Source organism: Pan paniscus, chromosome 13 (genome assembly GCF_029289425.2).
Source record: "Pan paniscus chromosome 13, NHGRI_mPanPan1-v2.0_pri, whole genome shotgun sequence".
NCBI lineage: Eukaryota > Metazoa > Chordata > Mammalia > Primates > Hominidae > Pan > Pan paniscus.
The window spans coordinates 99,906,780-99,925,557 of NC_073262.2; the positions used below are offsets into that span (position 1 = coordinate 99,906,780).

Genomic DNA, 18,778 nt, shown 5'->3' on the forward strand with positions numbered 1-18,778 from the left:
AAGCATCAGTAGATGGCCCAGCATGGCCATCCTCTCAGTCTACCCAGGATCAGTGATGGAAATCACACTCTGCCTCCTTTGGGCCCTACTTAGCAAGATGCTTTAAACCAAGAGTGCACATTAACAGTGACTTCCTGTGCAAGTCTTTAAAGAGCTGTCCCAGTTAAAGCCTGTCCAAAATCTCCACAGTACAAAAAATTGGTGAGTAAAACATTTCTTCCCATACTGTTTCCTTGACTGGAGAAGTTGTCCCAGATCTGTTCATGTCATGACACACTAAGCCATCAGCCACACATTCTTGACTATACATATTTATCAAGACACCAAGAAGAAAAAATCCACCAAACAAATATTAGCAATATTTTATATCACCAATCTTTTTACTAGGGTTATTTACATAACTAAAAAGTAATCACTTCCTGTCCTTCCTCTGTTCATGGTAAAGATCCCAAGAGGAGGAAAAGAAGATAGATAAAGTAGATAAAAGAAGGGAAGGATGGTGAAGGAAAAACACAGCAGCAGGGACTGGCACTACATCATTCACTTATTCAATAGTCACTGCTAATCTACTACTACTGAGTTAACCAGAGTCTTGGATACTAAAAAGTTGGGGTACAAACATTTTCTCCCAGAAGTGAAGAGAAATTCAGTGGCTTAGCTCCAACCTTCCCAAGACACACACTAATCAAGGGCTAAAAATGGACTGAAACCAGAAGTGAGAGCCTCAATGAAGAAACTTGCCCCACTCCATGTAAGCAGGAAAATGAAAGAGTTCATTAAAAATATCTGCATTTACACACATCTAAAGATTAGGCAGTGCTGTGACAAATGTTCCCTTCAGATGGCCAATTTTAAATACATCTCACAAAATTCTAAAAGAAGAAAACAAAGCATATTAGAGAGGAATTTTGGGGATGAGGGCATGGGAAAGCCTTAGTATTTCAGGATTATTACCAGTCACAAGTGTTTTCAAATAAGAATGAAGTTCCACGGTCTTCTGTGTATCACAAAGATCTTTACCCACAGGGGAACGATGAGGCAATATCCTTATGGCCTTGCACACAATGGGCTCCTTCTTCTAGACCAGCTTAGAAGTGGGTGATACATTCTAATCTGGATAATGCAGATGATACGATACTAGAACCACATGATAATTACCCAGGCGGCAGCCTTCAGCATTCTATCACAGGGTGTTTATACAGCATTTTAGGCTGTAACCTAAATATAACTGCAGAAATGACACGTGATTTTATAAGTGCTGTTTAAGAACAGGATAGGCAAATGAAATGCACCTCAGACTGAGCCAGAAAAAATAAGAGCTCTACCTCCACTAACAATCAACAAGCAAAGTAACAGCCACTGGCCTCGGTTTCTCCCTATGAAAAATGGGGATGCTAATGTTCATCTCCTGCCTTCACCAGACAATTCATAATATTGTTCAGAAAATGCTGGAGGTCCCAGACAGCTTAGGTACTCGGTCACTGTCCATGTTTTCTAAAGTTGTACACTACATTAATTTCTTTACAAATCTTTTAAACAAGTTTCTTTAGTCTTAATTCTTTCTCTCTGAAGGATAGAGAAAAGGAGGTCAGTCAACACGTGTCATCTTTCATATAGAAGTTAGTTTCACTTCTGAGAAAAGTGAACCTTTATATGAAAGATGACATGTTGACTGACCTCCTTTCTGGCCTCGCTAACCAGTTCAAGGTGCCCATCTTCATCCAAGATCAAACAGAACTCCAGGCCTAGGAGGAGTTTCATAATAACTCAAATGACTCTGGAAGTACAAGAGCAAGAGTCAGATGCTCTTTATAATTCTAATGAAATGAACACTGGAAACCACACACACACATATTTTCATTCTCTCTCTGTCTCTCTGCACCACCCCTCCGCCCCAACACACACACAAACTTATAACCCACACAGAAATTACCAGACTTAGCTTCAGAGAGAACCTTCTAGAATAATGAGCAACATTAGATTAGTAGACAGCTTTAAGATTTATTTTTAATTGTATAATTTCCATTTGTAATACTTGACCTTTAAACTGTGTTTGCTTAAAATTAGCCTCCTACAAAATTAAGGCTATTTCCATCCCCATATTAATCTAGAGTCTCTACTTGGGGAATAGAAAATATTAAGATTTCTGTTTTGCTCTCATATATAAGAAGTAAAGATCTCTCTTCCCCCATCTTGGCTCTTTGAGTGCATCAAAGGTACATATTAACTGTTTCTGAGTCCACATCTGGAGTTTAAAAATCCCATAGAAAAGGCAAGCGATTTAAAATATAAACATATGGCTTCCTTCTCTACAGTGATTCCTAGGCAGAGGGAAAAAAAAGTTGAGTACAAACAAAACTATTGTTTTAAGGAGGATTGTTTCTAATTGAAAGCATACCAAAAAAGCTAACTAAGCTTCTACTTTCTCCTGGAGAAAATAATAAAAGCAAGAATTCCCACCTCAATCTAATTAAATCTAGATCAAAGTGCAACTTAGGTAACACTAGGACTGTAAGAGTGTAGCACTCGATTTCTGAAGAGGATGGCCCCAAGTCTGCCCTTGAGTTAGAGCAAGAGGTTGGCAAATTTTTTCCTGTAAAAGGCCAGATAATAAATATTTTCAGCTTTGCTGACCCTATAGTCTTTGCCACAACTACTCAACTCTGCTGTTGTAGCGCCCATAGACAAGATGTAAACAAATAATACAACTTTATTTATGGACAAAGAAATTAGAATTTTGTTTAATTTTTATGTGTTGCAAAGTATTATCCTTTTGATCCTTTTCAATCACTTAATATAAAAACTATCCTTGGCTCACGGGCCATTTAAAGCAGGCAGCAGGCCAGATGTGTCCTGTGGACAGTAGTCTGCAACCCCTGGGTTAAAACTATAGAAGACTGGAGCAGCTGCAAGAACAAACTCTAAAACAATGTCCTCATTTCTTAAAGAAAACTGAGGCCCAAGGAGGTATAATGACTGGCCAGGATCTCACAGCCAATTCATGGCAGGAATGGAGTTAAGAAAAATACTATTCAGCCTCTGGAAGAGCTGGTTGAAAAGGTAAAAGCAAGGCCGGGCACGGTGGTTTGCTCTTTCCTATAATCCCAGCACTTTGGGAGGCTGAGGTGGGCAGATCCCTTGAGTTCAGGAGTTCAAGACCAGACTGGGCAACATGGTGAAACCCTGTCCCTACAAAAAGTGAGCCAGGTGGCATGGAGGTACATGCCTGTAGTCCCAGCTACTCAGGAGGCTGAAGTGGGAGGATCACCTGAGCCCAGGAGGTCGAGCTATGATGGCGCCACTGCACTCCAGCCTAGGTGGCAGATTGAGACCCTGTCTCAAAAAAATAAAAAAGAAAAGAAGAAGAAATAAAAAGAAAAGGTAAAGCAGTAATGAAGAAATGTCCTGCTTGAGTTCAGCTCACCAGGACAGGCAGTGGGGTGCTTAAAACCAGAGATGTTGCAGGAACCTAGTCACTAGTCATAGAAGCTCCTAATACCTGACTTCCCACTGTGTAAAATAATTTGTTACCTGCCTGTCACCTACACTCATTCTGAAGGTCCTGTATCAGCCACTAGGACCTTTTGAGGGGCCAAATTACCTGTCAGCCTGATTCTTTTCAGCCTTCTGAGTGACACAGCTCTGGTTGTTTCTTTTGCAGTGTAAGTAACAACCTCCACTTTTGTTAGTCCAATCCTAGAACTCCCAAGATATAAGTGTCAATGTGGCTGAACAGCAAGGATCAATGTCAATTATTTCAAAGAACAGAGGACAGCAGGTGACCAATTAAGCTTAAAGTTCAAGAGCATCTTCAACACTCACCTAAGAAACTAACAGTCAATCTCCTTCCCGCTCCTAATTCCTTCCCTCTAAAAAAATAAATAAATAAGTTTCTTAATGGTTTTCTCTTATTTTTCCTTATTCCACCTTTTCTTATACCAATTCTCATTTTCATTTCCTGTGACCCTTTTTACTTTGCCCTACATCTCAACCAAGAATCACCTCAAATTGAAATGCTTTGTTAGAATTAAGATACATACACATATCCAATGATGTTTAAATTATCTGCTCTTTAAGTAGCATTCTATAGTTTTAAAAGGGAAAAAACCCCAAATTAAAGTAACTTTTTACAATGTATCTTTCATCTAACTTTTTAAGTCACATTTCATCAGAGAAGTTTGTTTTCTACCGTTATAAATTAATTCGAGACTTGAAATTTTACACCAATGTTTTTTAGACATTCTGCTGTGATGATTTTTTATGAAGATTACTCTATCAACTTTTGTTTTTACACACTTCCTCAGAAAGACACAGTTTTATACTTCTGTGAAGAGGAAGTGGCATTCTTATAAGTAATTTTCAAAGTTCTTTTTGACAACTTAAATCAAAAATGACTGCAAACTCCTGAGAATCTTTTCAACACAAATTGATCCTCCTAGATCTATCTAAACATAAGATTCTTTGGTCAAATAAACTAAGTCAATTGATTTGATAAAACCAAAATGAAAGAAAAATGTAATTCCTAAAGCTGTAGGAACCAAACGCTACAATTCATACCGAAGTATGGAACTTCCATACAAAAACAAAACAAACTCTTTCTACCAATGTTGTTTAAGTGAGAGAGAGAAAGAAGACTAGTTAAAAGGTCATAAATATAAAACAAAAACAAACTCAAATCATATTTTCATAGAGCTGAAATTGACCTGAGAAAACTGGTCTCTTTAATGTGACAAATGAGGAACCAGCCCAAGATTCAGAGACTATTTATTATAGAGTGCCAACCAAGGACCACCTGCTATACAAAGACTTTTCCCACTTGATTATCACAACTTCCCCGTAAAGCAAGTATTATTTTACCCATCTTACAGTCAAGGAAAGTTGTGTCACAGGAAGATGGACACAGCTTGTTAGGAGTAGCGCTGTGCACACAGCCCAGGTCTCCAGACATCAACTTTAGTATTCTAAATATACAACACACACGGAGCATTTTTGGAAATTGTTCGGTTAGATGCCACAATATTTTAAAATATTATACATAAAATACAGTACCCTGAAACCTTGATAGAAGACTCCTTGCTACAAAGCAGAGCTACTTAAAAAGATTGTTTCTTCTTGGCTGCTACGAAAAGGAGCGTTAGCAACTAAACATTGCACTCATCTCATGAGCCCCAAGACCTAATTATACTAAGGCTCCAAAGTACAAAACCCTTAGTCACATGGCTTCTAAATTACTCATGACAGTATCATTTACTCAAGTCACAGCTGGCCACTTCTTATGCTTATGGTCTATTCTTAAATCTGGACTCCGTTAAGAAGGATATAGAAAGATTTTTACACTTGTAGAAATAAAGGAAGATATTTCAGCATGTCTGAAGCAATGGTGAAACCACTCAAGGCAACAACAAACACCTACTTCCTGTTCAGGTAAGAAGAGAGGCATGGCAGCCAGGCCCGTTAGAATTGAGACCTTGTAACTGTTTGCTGCCTTTAAGAACTACACGGTATAATTAAAAGCATAGTTTAAAAGTCAATGTAAGAAAGCGATTTTTGGCAACTCTAGTATCTAAATTCCCTTCCAAATATCTTACACTGGACAAGCCAAATCCAGGTCTTCCTAAAAGCACACAAGATGGGATTCTAAGACCAATGCTCAAGTATTTGACTCAAGTTATGGAGCCACTTAAACTAAGTCAATAGATGTGTGGACCACACAACTAGCTCAGAAGCATATTTCCTTGGGCAGCAAAACCAGAAAAATCATGTGCTTTTATGGACAAACAGAAAGGATTCTAACAACTTTACTGAAGGCATTCTATCAAGCGAGAGTGGAGGCCTTCAGAGGGGCACAAAGGTGGCAGGAAGAAGCAAAAAGAAAAATAGTTTCCAGAAAGAATGTGTCACTTAAATAGGTGCCCTGAGAAAATGCTAAAGTAGGCCAAGCATGGTGGCTCATGCCTGTAATCTCAGCACTTTGGAAAGCCAAGCAGATCACTTGATTCCAGGAGTTCGAGACCAGCCTGGGCAACATGGTGAAACTCATCTCTACTAAAAATACAAAAACTAGCCAGGTGTAGTGGCACGCACCTGTAGTCCCAGCTACTCAGGAGGCTGAGGTGGGAGACTCAACTGAGCCCCGGAAGTCAAGGCTGCAGTGAGCTGTGATCGCACCATTACACTCTAGCATGGGTGACAGAGTGCGATCCTGTTTCAAAAAAAAAAAGAGAGAGAGAGAAAATGCTAGAGTTTTATAGTTTCTAGTTTTGTAAGAGGACTCTCTTTTTAAACATAACCACAATATCCCATTCACACTTTAAATCATCAAATATCCAGTCAGTATTCAAATTTCCCCAATTATCTCAAAGAAGTGTGCTTTTTTAAGTTTGTTTAAATCAGAATCCAAATCTATTCACTGCAATTAGTCTGAATGTATCTTAATTCTCTTTTAATTTATGGATTTATATTTCCTCTCCATCTTTTTTTTTTCCTCTTACAATTGATTTTTTAAATAAATGAGGTCTGTTTTTTCTGTAGGCATCCCATAGTCTGGATTTTGTAATTTCTTATTTAACAAATATGTATAAGATTAAAAACAAGTCATCTCTAGATCCGGCAATCCCACTCCTGGGTAGATCTACCCAGAGGAAAAGAAGTCATAAGAAAAAGGTACTTGCACATGCATGTTTACAGCAGCACAATTCGCAATTGCAAAAATATGGAACCAGCTCAAATGCCCATCAATCAATGAGTGGATAAAGAAAATGTGGTAGATACATAACATGGAATACTACTCAGCCATAAAAAGGAATGAAATAATGGCATTTGCAGCAACCTGGATGGAATTGGAGACGATTATTCTAACTGAAATAACTCAGAAATGGAAAAACAAACATCATATGTTCTCACTCATTAGTAGGAGCTAAGCTATGAAGACACGAAGGCATAAGAATGATACAATGAGCTTTGGGGAATCAGGGAAATGGTGAGAAAGGAGTGAGGGATAAAAGACTACACATTGGGTACAGTTCTTTAGTGGTGACAGGTGCACCAAAATCTCAGAAATCACCACTAAAGAACTTATTCATGTAATCAAACACCACCCGTTCCCCAAAAACCTATGGAAATAATTTTTAAGAAGGAAAAAAAAAGTCATCTTTAAACATACTACATTATTCCATCAATGGCCTACATCACCAAACCATCTAGATCCTTTCAATGAAGTCCTTGCTACTCCAAAATACATGTTTGTTCACAAAATGTTGCCATGGTACCTCATGCAACATTCTATCCAAGCCAGGGGTATCATGGACACAGAAAGGCCCATAAGGCAACACCTTACTTTAATGCTTCAATACTTTTTGGAACAAAGTAAATACAAATTAATTTGTAAAAAGTCATGTGCAACAAATGGAAACAATGAGTTTTGCTTAGGCACAAATTCATCAATTCAAGTTTTCAGGCAGAGGGCATGTAGTACCTATCAAAGAACTCAACTGAGAAAAATGTGTTAATATGCAAACACCTCTCCTATCCAGTTTGCAAATGGGATATTTCCTTACCTCTTCTTCCTACCTAACATGAACCCTATGACTCAGTAAATTTAGTCACCAGGTTACCTGAGAGGGACACAACACGTCACTCACCTGGGTTCTACCCACATCTGCTGCCTGAATCATTCCCTTCCTCAAGTACCACTTAGACTCCCACCAGCTCCCTTCTTAATGACTCTGCCCATCTCTGGACTCCTGAAGTCCCTAATCAATACCCCTAAGCATAGTCTAAACCTGCACTATATGTGGATTGATAACTGTTTCATATGCCACATGAACTCAATAAAAGTTAAAGAGGGCCTTTCATGTGCAAGGCATTCAGTATCATCTAACTAGACTGTGAGCTCCATGGGGAAAAAGGCCTCTTGTGATACTGCACCTATTTCAAGAATCCTAATGTGTGATGGCTAAGAATGTGCACCTTGGAGTTGAGCTTGCCCAGATGTGACTCCCAGAGTCATGCGACCCTGAAAAAAAATTACTCGACCTCTCAGTTTTCATTTTCCTTTTTTTTTTTTTTTTTTTTTGAGACAGAGTTTCACTCTTGTCGCCCAGGCTGGAGTGCAATGGCACAATCTCGGCTCACTGCAACCTCCTCCTCCCAGGTTCAAGCGATTCTCCTGCCTCAGCCTCCCAAGTAGCTGGGATTACAAGTGCTTGCCACCACACCTGACTAATTTTTGTATTTTTAGTAGAAATGGGGTTTCACCATCTCTAGCCATCTCTGGCCATCTCTCTGGCCAGGCTGGTCTCAAACTCCTGACCTCAGGTGAGCCATCTTCCTCGGCCTTCCAAAGTGCTGGGATTACAGGCATGAGCCACCACACCCGGCTTCATTTTCCTCATCTTTAAAATGAAATGATGATAGCCATCCTCTCATAAAAATATTAGGATTAAATCACGTAAAGCATGATTCTTGTCTTGTCTCCTTGTTCCCAATTCTTTCTGTCTGGTTTCTATTTTATTGGGCCTGTTCTTACCTGTCCTTCCCTTTTGTGGAGAAGGGGAGAGCAGAGAGCCCCAGCAGAGCTATGCTGTATCATTGCTATGTAGACGGAGCTCATTAAACACCCCTCGATTGCTTGAATACATGGGAGATCCACTCTTAGAACATTTAGGGACAATATTTCCTGTCCCCTAGTGTCACCTTGATACTTCCCCTGAAAAGAAATGGAACTGAGAATTACCTACGACTGAGAATTACCTACAGTGCTAACCATCCTCACAACCAAAAGCACAGTTTAAAAAGAGGGAAAATATAACCAGAAAATAGGACAATATGTGATCTTTTATCTTTTCATAGGGCAGAAAACTTTCTCTTAATTTTGTTTGAATGGAAATTTGACATCCCAGTGTAAAATGAAAGCTGTTTATAGAAGTGTTTCTCTTTTCTTTGAGTACTTCATGAGTAAAAAACATTTGAACATGTACATATACAGATACATATACATATTTATATTCATTCACTTAACAAATATTTATTGAGCATTTACTATGCACCTTACCCTGTTTTAAGTGCTGAAGACACAGCAGTGAATGAACCAAACTAACAAAATAATCTTTGTCCTGTTATCTATATCTTAACCACATGTAAGTTTTGGTTTTTAAAATGGGGGGAGTCAAATATATGGTATGAGGGATTTACACTGTGGAGGAAAATAAAGAAAGGCAGACAGGAAATGTGGAGTGGGCATTTTAAATAGTGTGGTCAGAAAGGGACTCACTGAGAAGGTAACATCTGAGGAAAGACCCGAAAGAGGTAAAGGTGAGCCATGCAGATATCTAGGGAGGAGCTGCACAGGGAGCAGGAACAGCAAGGGTCCCGAGGCAGGAGCGCAGCTGGCGTGTTCACTAAATAGGAGGAGGCCAGTGGGGCTGGAGCCAAGGAGCCAGGAAGAGATGGACAGCAGACAAGGCTGGACAGTTGAGTGGATGAGCTGAGTGCAGAGGTCACTCTAATGACCTTAGCTTTCACCTGGGTGAAACTGGAAGTTTTTGAGCAGGAGTGACAAGTTCTGAGTTCCATCACTCTGAGAGCTACGTTGAGAGTAGAGTGCAGGGGCCAAGGTCAGACGGAGGGAGACCAGTCAGAGGCTGCTGTTATAACCCAAGTGGTGATTTGGCCAGGTGGCAGCCAGTGAAAAATACAGCCAAAAAGATGACACAGTACTAGCAAATAAGATCTACTAAAACTACATAAAAATTAAAAGTTTAAAAGAATGATTTAAAGAAATATGAATTCCAATATTCTCTTTCCCAAACTCCAACTCAATAAAGTATTGTGTTCATCCTTGGGGTGTAGGCCACACCTACTTTTGGAGGCCATTGTTTCACAATAATTGGTGGGTTGATTTGTCCCGGCTGACCTGAATGTCTGCCTGGCTTTCTGTCTTTAGACTTCTCTTATGCTCACTTTCCTTTTTCCTGATCTTGCCAGTCTTAGACACCAAAACAAGTCTCCTCCACAGAGACTAACCATACAGAGGCTGGTGATTACATGTAGGAATTTTCTTCCTTTCTTGAGAAAGTCTGTGGTCACCATGTCAACTGCACCCAACTCTGGGCCAACCCTTCAGAAATAAACTTGTTAGATGCACATGTTATTTGGGTTCAATAAAATAGGATTTTGCCTGGGAGGACCCAAGGTATTTGCTAAAGCAACACCTCTGAAGAAGGCTAAAGTGGGCCCCAGCTCACAAGAGACAAGCATGGCCTTTGTAAGGATTGCTCCCTTTATCCTGTAAGAAGTTCAAGAGGATTCTCAAAGAACCACACTGAGAACAGCCCCAGGGATTCTGTGTCCCCACAGCCAGGCTCCTGGAGATGCCAGAAGACAAACTTCTTGGAGAAAGGACTCCTCACCCTTAGACAAAACTCAGGATGTGTTTACCAAACCTGGGAAACTTTAAAGCTGCCACAAACACACTTGGGAGAAAATCAGAAGTTCATAAAAGGCAGATACTTTTTGAACTGAGATTCCACAAGATGAGAAAAGACTGACATTGAAATATGTGAGGAGCTATCTTAGAATGTTAGAGCTTGGAAGAATTTAGAGAATTTTCTACCTGTTCCCATTTTGACAGACAAAGAAACGAAGGCCAGGACTTACCCTAAACCATACAACTGTTAGAAGAACCATGAGTAGAATCCACGTCTTCTGATTCCCAATCTAGTGTTATTTTTAAAACAAACTAAAGCAAAACAAAATTTTTTAAATAAAAAAAGCAAAACTTTTAGAGACAGGTTAGAATTGTAATTAATTTCCATGTCTAGGCTCAAACAGATGTTTCCACAAGTCTCCCTAATTTTACTAAAAGCTCTGAAAGCTTTCTTAGGGGAAAATGGTCTTCTGGTATAAAAGATATCCTAGAAAGCTATGCTTGGATGCTTAAGACTCCCCGGGATGGGAGCAAGGGGACTCTAAGCAAACAAAAACCAAGAAATGCAAACAATTATCGATTTAGTAATCCCTGAAACAGCCCAAAGGTGGACTATATATTTATTTGCTTAGCTCACTTTATAGAATATAAATTTTAAGTTTTCAAAAGAGGAGGCAAGTGAAAAGATCCTTAAAAATTATGAATATCATAATTACAAGCTGGATTCATGAATCAATAATTTCAACCTCTTAGGCTACCAACATATTTACAAACATAAACACTGATAAGGGCAAATACCTGCATTCCCGACCTCTGAAAGCAGCCAAAGCCAAATAATATATTGGTTAAAAGGTTAAAAAGGAGTAATCTATAAAGTGGGCAATCTTAGGCCAGGTGTGGTGGCTTACCCCTGTAATCCCAGCACTTTGGGAGGCTGAGGCAGGCAGATCACATGAGGCCAGGAGTTTGAGACCAGCCTGGCCAACATGGTGAAACCTCATCTCTACTAAAAATACAAAAATTAGCCGGGCGTAGTGGTGCAAGCCTGTAATCCCAGCTACCCGGGAGTCTGAGGCACAAGAATCACTTGAACCCCAGGAGGGGGTCGGCGGGGGTTGCAATGAGCCAAGATTGCACCACTATACTCCAGCCTGGGAAACAGAGCGAGACTCTGTCTCAAAAAAATAAAAATACAGAATAAATAAAATGGGTAATCTTAGATTATCTATGAATTGAAGTAGGGTGGAGAATAGGAATTAGTCCTAAGTCATTGACATGGGTTAAAATCCTTCTCTGGAACTTGAAGCTGTTTGACTTTGTTACCTGGAAAGCCTTATTAGAGCTCATCTGCAAATACACCCTTCATAGCCACATTTGTAAGAAAGGCTATAACACAAACCATGTGAAGAGCATCGGTCTCCATTACAGGCACCAAGTCACAGAAGGGAGAGGGCAGAGCTGAGGCACCATAAAGGCATCCAGTCCAACCTCTTCATTTTACAAAGAGAAACCTGAAGCCTACAGAGGTTAACATGTCTTGCCAAGGGTTGGCTAATGTACAACATATGTCACTTCTCCCTTCCCGTGTACCCACAGCAAACACTGGTAATCAATCACACCTTCTCGGATCCTTGACTGCAAGAGTCAGAATGTTTCTATCACATTACACCTGCAAGTCCTGGACCGATCAGAACTGATGTGTGACATGGAAGCTGTTTCCCAACTCTGCACAAGGTCATAAAACAATCTTTGTAATACCTGCACCACTGTAGACCTGACTCAAAAGAGACAGAGTAGTCTGCTAGTCAAACTAGTTTACTGTCACTGTCAAGCCTGTGGTGAGCAAACATGGAGTCTATGTGAATATATGATGACCACATATCCAGGTTTACCCAGGACAGTCCTGGCTCACATCTATTTGTGGCTTCATATTGAGTAGTATCACCTATGATTCTCAAACGGATAAAAATGATATAGTCATCCTAGTTCTGTGTAGTTCCTAATCATTCACAAACATTTATAAATGTTGTTTCATACATGTGTCAGGAAAAAAAAACAAAAACAACAACAACAAAAAACACTTAACCAATCACCAGGAGTTTTCTCATACAAAGGGGCTTTCAAATAATACTAAACCCAACCAGTTTTCAAGAGGGACTCAGGGACCACTGTCCAAGCCAATCTTTTTTATATATTGAGCTTCAATATGAAATTTCTTCGGGGGAAAAAAAGGAGTGTCATAGCTTAAACAAATTTGGAAATCACAAAATTATCAGATCTCTGTAGCTCTGCCTGTTTTTAAATTATTTCGTGCTATACTTTAGCCTATAAAAATTCACATTATCTTGTAGAAATACAAATCTTTTTAAAGAATCTTTCATTTCTGTTTCTGGTACAAACAATTTGTGCCTTTTTGAGTTCGTATTTGCTCTCTGTTTACAGCAAAAGAGGAAGTAAAAAGTTGAAATCTTAAAAAAGAAAGAAAGAAAGAAAAGAAAAAGAAAAAAGTTAGTTCCATTAATCTAGAGCTAGAGCTTATGTGCTGGCGTTGGCTAAAGAGCCAATCATATATGTAAGAGAAGAATAAGTTTATTTGGAAAAGTCAGTGGTGTAGAGAACACAGATATCAGCTATGTGCACAAGTGAAAGGTAATGATATTATCACACAAAAAGTTTAAAAATTTTAACTGGCTACCCAGACAGAAGACTAGAAGGAAACATATCAAAATGTCAAGAATAGTTATCTCTTGAGTATACAGGCTTCAGATGGTTTTAAAATTTTTTGGTTTGCTCATCTAGCTTTCTGCTTTTCCTATAATGACCGCAGTTCGTTATATATATATATATATATATATATATATATATATATATATATATATATGAAAAAAATCACTGAACTACCAACACATCATTCACCGGGGTGAGGAAATGGAGAGGCTAATGGGAAAAGCCAGGTATAAGCCAGGCAGCGGCAGAGGCCTCAGAGCAGCTCCTTACTATGTACAGAAATGGGTCTGGCCCAAGAGGCAGAAGGAGTTCAGGGAACGCTGCTCATCCAATGGCTTCTCTGTAAACAAGATCAGACACCCATTAATCCCATGGCTGCACTGCCCTTTCAACTATGAAAAGTATAGCCTTGTGGTCAGAGCCCCACCTGTGCAATCAGACTGCCAGGGTAGGACAATGTGCTAGATCACTTACTGGGCGTATGACCCTAAACCGGTCAATTAGCCTCTCTATTCCTGTTTTCTCATCCATAAAATAGAAATCACACCACCACCTACCTCCTAGTGTGGCTATGAGGATTAAGACATGATTCACTGCAAAGGCCCAGTATACAATAAGAGCACAATAAATGTGTGACATTATTAGGTCTCTGCCATGAAACACCAGCCTCAAGTGCACTCTCAAAACCATGTGATTGGGTCCTGAAACAACCAGAAAAGGTTCTAAATAAAGCCTTTCTTTTCCCTTCTTCTATGCTGAAGACAGGACTACAGCATACTGTTTGCTTTAACACCAGTGCTCTAGGGAGCCATGGAAGAACAAGGGCAGCCCAGTAAAATATGTAACACGTCCCAAGGCCCCACACTATGGGCTAGAAATCCTGCTCCCAAAGTTACACAGGATTTCTAGTCTCTTGCCACTGCCACCGCTGCCAGCCACTGCCTTTGGCAAGAAGGTAGGTGACTCAAGTGTGAACTAGGACTTGGCAAGGGAACACCAAACCAGAAGGCCTCCAGGCAGGAAGCTCCAAAAAGGCCACCTGCTGAAACAGTTTGTCTGCAGGCAGCCTCCGAGATGAAAGTAGTGTTCTGCCATCATTAACAAATGCAGGTAAGAATAGTGGACACTTTAAACATGCAACAGAACTTACCATCCTAGCTTCATAACTCTGAAAATGAATTTCGGGTAGAGATCCAGGCTGAAGATACGACCACACACTTAAAATGACTACAGTGCCTTTAACTATATGACATAAAGAACACCCTAAAACAGTCAATATCAAATCAATTTTCAAAAAGGTTTCATGGCTATCTTTGAGTCAAATGCCTTAGATCTGTATTTAACAAAATTTTCTTTCCCAAACTTAAAATTATCTCACTTTACCAAAAAATATAAAACTCCTAATGTCCACATACAAGGAACTAATTACATTATTATATTAATGACATAGTTGAGGATGTTCTATGTTACACAGGGTAACCAGTTCCTCCCAGTTTGCCTGGAATTTTCCCGGTTTTAGCCCCATATGCTGGGACACCAGTCAATCTGCACAAACCAGGATGGTTAGTGCCCCCTAAGGCTGCAAGAAAAATTATGTGTGCCCTGTGAAGAGGAAAACAGAAGGGACACTGTTACAAAAGTTACAAATGCAGAAGTGCTAAATGCCAAGTTTGTTTGTTTGTAGTGATAGCTCCCAGTTCCTTTTTTACAGTGAAAAAAAAAAAAAAAAAGACTAAAAATCACACTGGCCTCTCCCTTTTTCTTTTTACTCTCCCGAAAAAAAAAGAGTTAGGAAAAAACATTTTCCTTCTCTTACAAGATTGAGAGGTCACTACAGGACTGACTGCTGAAGTAGTGTCTGCTTCACCTAGCAAGCTCCTGCACCCAGCTTTAGCTGGAGAGAAAATGTCATCATCTGTCACCCCTGACTTTTGCCACATTTAAAGACAAATCCAGGCAATTTGTGTTTCAGGTTATCAACAGTAAAAAATCCAAGAGGCCTAGCAAAAATCAAGATTCACTTCACAAATAGGGCATTCAACAGATGAGGTGCCAGGCACAGTGGCTCGTGCCTGTAATCCCAGCACTTTGGGAGGCTGAGGCAGGTGGACTGTTTGAGCCCAAGAGTTTGAGACCAGCCTGGGCAACATGGCGAAACTCTGTGTCTACAAAAAATACAAAAATCAGCCAGGTGTGGTGGCACACGCGCCCATAGTCCCAGCTACTGGGGAGGCTGAAGTGGGAGGATGTTTGAGCCTGGCAGGCCAAGGCTGTAGTGAGCCATGATCATACTATCGAGTCAGAGTGAGACCCTGACACACACACACACACAAAAAAAAAAAGGAGGGAGAAATTAAGAAGTGGTTGTTTTACTAGAAGCTGAATGGAGAGCAAGGTACTCCTGTACAAACTCTAAGGCAGGGATTCCAAGCAGGCGGGCGGCTCCCTGCCCACAATGATGGAGCAAAACTCTTCTAGTAGTGGTCTAAGCAAATGGTTTTAAAAGTTAATCTGTGAGGTTAAGAACTGACTTCTAAGAATTGAGTCTCAAACAGAAAAGGTAAGACTATATAAGGCAAGAAAGACCACACACTTACTTCCTGGACCTAAAGCTACACAGAAACCATCGTTGTTCACCACCCCACCCCACCCAGGCCACTTCCCCACCCCATCTCCTTCTGACTTTGTCCCAAGATAGACTGGACATTTTCAGAAGTTCTTGAATCTTAAAACACCTTAGGTTCTTTTTACGTATCTGGAGATGGAACCAAATAAACGTTGTGTGACTCTTCCTTTCTCTCCATACTCATACTAGTTTATTGGGGGAAGGAAGGAAATATACTTGGAAACATCTTAAAAGGCAACATCTTTGAAATTCCTGCTCTGATAAGCCCTGAAGAATAACTTCCTCTCTTTGTAAGACCAAGTAATACACTTCTCACTAGGGTTGATCTTGATCTACGAAGAGATATTTTCTTGTAACCCTTACAACACATCCAGTGAGATGATGGAGCTATCCTATACCAACTGTAGCAGAAAGTACAAGCACCTGGAAGGCAGAAGACAAGAGCTAGTCCCAGTCCTGCAGGCCTATAGCTGGCATTCTTTGAGGAAGACTTGCTTCACTTCTCCAGATCTGTTTTGTCATTTAGAAAATGAAGGGTTTGGGCTAGATCATCCTTAGAGTCCTTACAACTCTAAACTTCTATGTGATGTTCTTTCTTATATGTGATAACAATACCTATTAGAACCATTCTTTGTACTTTGAAGATCTAGGGATTAACAGACAAGTACAGCAACGTGTACTAGCAAAGATGACAGGCCCAAGACACGCTAAAACTGTAGGATTTAAAATAAGCAAATGTCTAACAGTTGGCAAAGTATGTGACCAAAAGGTGAAGGAAATCCTGATATCAACTTACACTTTTAAATGCTCTGGAACCAATGAGAACAAATACATTCATCACAAGTACCAGCTGCTCTTCTTACTAAATTTAACAATAACATGAATTTTAACTCAGTGATTTCCCCATCACCAACCCCGCCAAACACCTGTAAATATTTAGGAAAAACAAGCTAAAAAAACTGAATCTAAAAGGCAGGAGAACAAATCATTGCAAATCATTGTGGTGACGGACTGCACTTCAGTTGCAAGATGTTCTGGCTGGATACTAACTGGAGAACGCAAGGCAGCAGATGCAACCCATGGACAAGTTTGAGGTATTTAATACCAAGGGCTGGCAAGTCTGACCCTGTAGTCAAAGTCAAGATTGCCTCTCTGCCTACCAGGACCCCAAAACAAAGTTCCTTTCACTACCCACGAATAAACGGGGGTGGGGGTAGCAAGCCGTTTCCTTTTTTCGTGGAAAGAGCTGCAAAGAGTTTTGTCATGCAACTTGGTTTGGCGCCTGTTAGTGTCAATGTAAGAGCAGCAGAGTCCGCGAAGGTGGCTGTTACCATTCCACAGACCTGCGGCGAGGACTGTCAATCCGATTCAGCAAATAACCCCACCTCTCCAAGCCAGGACTCCAGAGCTGCCCTGTGTGGTGTCTCAGCAAGGAAAGCCAACAAAGCTGGTAGACACAGGCAGACCGTAGCCCACCGCCTGTGAGTGGAGGCTCCGAGCCGACTTCACCTCCTCCTCAGAGGGACCGGCCCGATCCGAAAGGGCGGTCTCCAGGGGTCCCCATCCCGCACCACGCACACAGCCTGGGGCAACTAAAGAGGAAGTCGGATGTCACATCCAACGGATAAATAAAGACAGCCCGGCCACACAAGAGCCGCATTCTGGGCAGGACTCCTGCTAGGTTTGGGGAGGGGTCCCAGTCTGCGATCCTTTCTCCCTCTTCGTGCAGCGTCCTCCTCCCCGGGGCGCGGGCCGGCGGCGCCCACGCAACGCGGCGCGGTGCGAGTCCCGAGAGCACCTCGAGCCCCCGGCCCCCTCCCCAGCCCCGCCGGGCCCGCGGCCGCCGCACTCCCGCACGCCGGCTGCCCAGCGCCCACGGGCCCTGCCCCAGACTCGGGCGCGCAGTTCCGACGGCCCAGGGCGGGGACGGCGCGGCGGAGTGGGAGCTGCCGCCGCGGGCTCTCGGAGGCACCGGCGGCCGCACACACTCCTCCCCTTCGCCGCGAGTAAACAGCTCGCGGGCGCGCTCCAGCCGCGCCCCCATCCCCCCGCCGGGCTCCGCGCCGCCCCGCGCCCGCGCGTCCCGCCCGCCGGCGCCGCCGCCCCCTACCTGGTCGGTGAGTTTGAGCACTGCCATTCTTCCGCTCCTTTGCGCGCACACACATGCAGGTCCCCGGCCCGCAGATGTCACGCCGGGAGCCGGGGAAGCGGAAGGGATTGCCAGGGGAAGGGAAAAAAATCTGGCTCCCGAATTTGACAGCCCTCCCCCTGCTCCTCCTCCGCCGCCGCCTCCTCCCGCCGAGAGGCTGACACTGGCTAGTGGGGTTTGCAGCCGAGCCCGCCCGCCTTTCCACAGGAAGTACCGGCTGCTGCCAGCCGGGCCGCCACTGACATCACCGCGCGCTGGCTCGCTCGCCGCCCGCCGCCTGGGCCGACGCTGCCTCCTGCCGCCCGCAGCCGAGCCGCGCAGCCCGGCCCCCGGCGCTGCCCCCGCGCCCGCACCGGGCCGCCGCCTGCCTTCCGCACCTGCACGCGGCGCCCGGCCGGGCCGGCCCCGGGCCCTGGGCGGATCGCGGGCCTCCCTGACGGGTCTCACACATATGGGTGGGGAAGCCCGCGGGGACACACCCCGAGGGGGCAGGAAAGGCTCTCACTCACACGCCGTCCACTTTAACCGGGGAGATGGGATCACGCCCCCTTCCCCTAACCCAGAATCAGGTGGTGGCAGCGCCCCGAAGATCCCACCTCGCCAGGGACCGCAATTACGATGCTCTCTTTGTTTAATGCCAGGAGGCAGCGGACACATTGTGATTCTTTAGAGGGTGTTTGCCAAACATTTATGGGTTGAGGGAACAGAAGCTCTGGCCCTTCCACCTTGTTCTCCAGCCACTTTCCAGCTAAACACACACACACATATGCACACACACATACTATTGTTAAATTCAAACACCCTGGGTTTGGTTTTTGCTGGTGGGGGTGGAGTGGAGTTCCTGGAGAAG

The 18,778-nt window shown here is 42.5% G+C and overlaps 1 protein-coding gene across 6 annotated transcripts in view; it reads right to left on the reverse strand.

The window, feature by feature from the left end:
• ANKRD44 (ankyrin repeat domain 44) overlaps window positions 1-18,216 on the reverse strand; it is a 344,106-nt gene extending 325,890 nt beyond the window's left edge. For 4 of the 6 annotated variants that reach the window (XM_034954727.3, XM_063595508.1, XM_034954728.4 and 1 more), the window contains exon 1: window positions 17,890-18,198. In XM_034954727.3, the coding sequence (XP_034810618.2) occupies window positions 17,890-17,916 (27 nt within the window). In that variant the 5' untranslated portion in view covers window positions 17,917-18,198. Of the gene's footprint in view, window positions 1-17,889 lie in introns of all 6 variants that reach the window. The other 2 variants (XM_057301464.1, XM_034954729.3) reach the window with 2 other exon arrangements.
• Window positions 18,217-18,778: the final 562 nt, after the last annotated feature.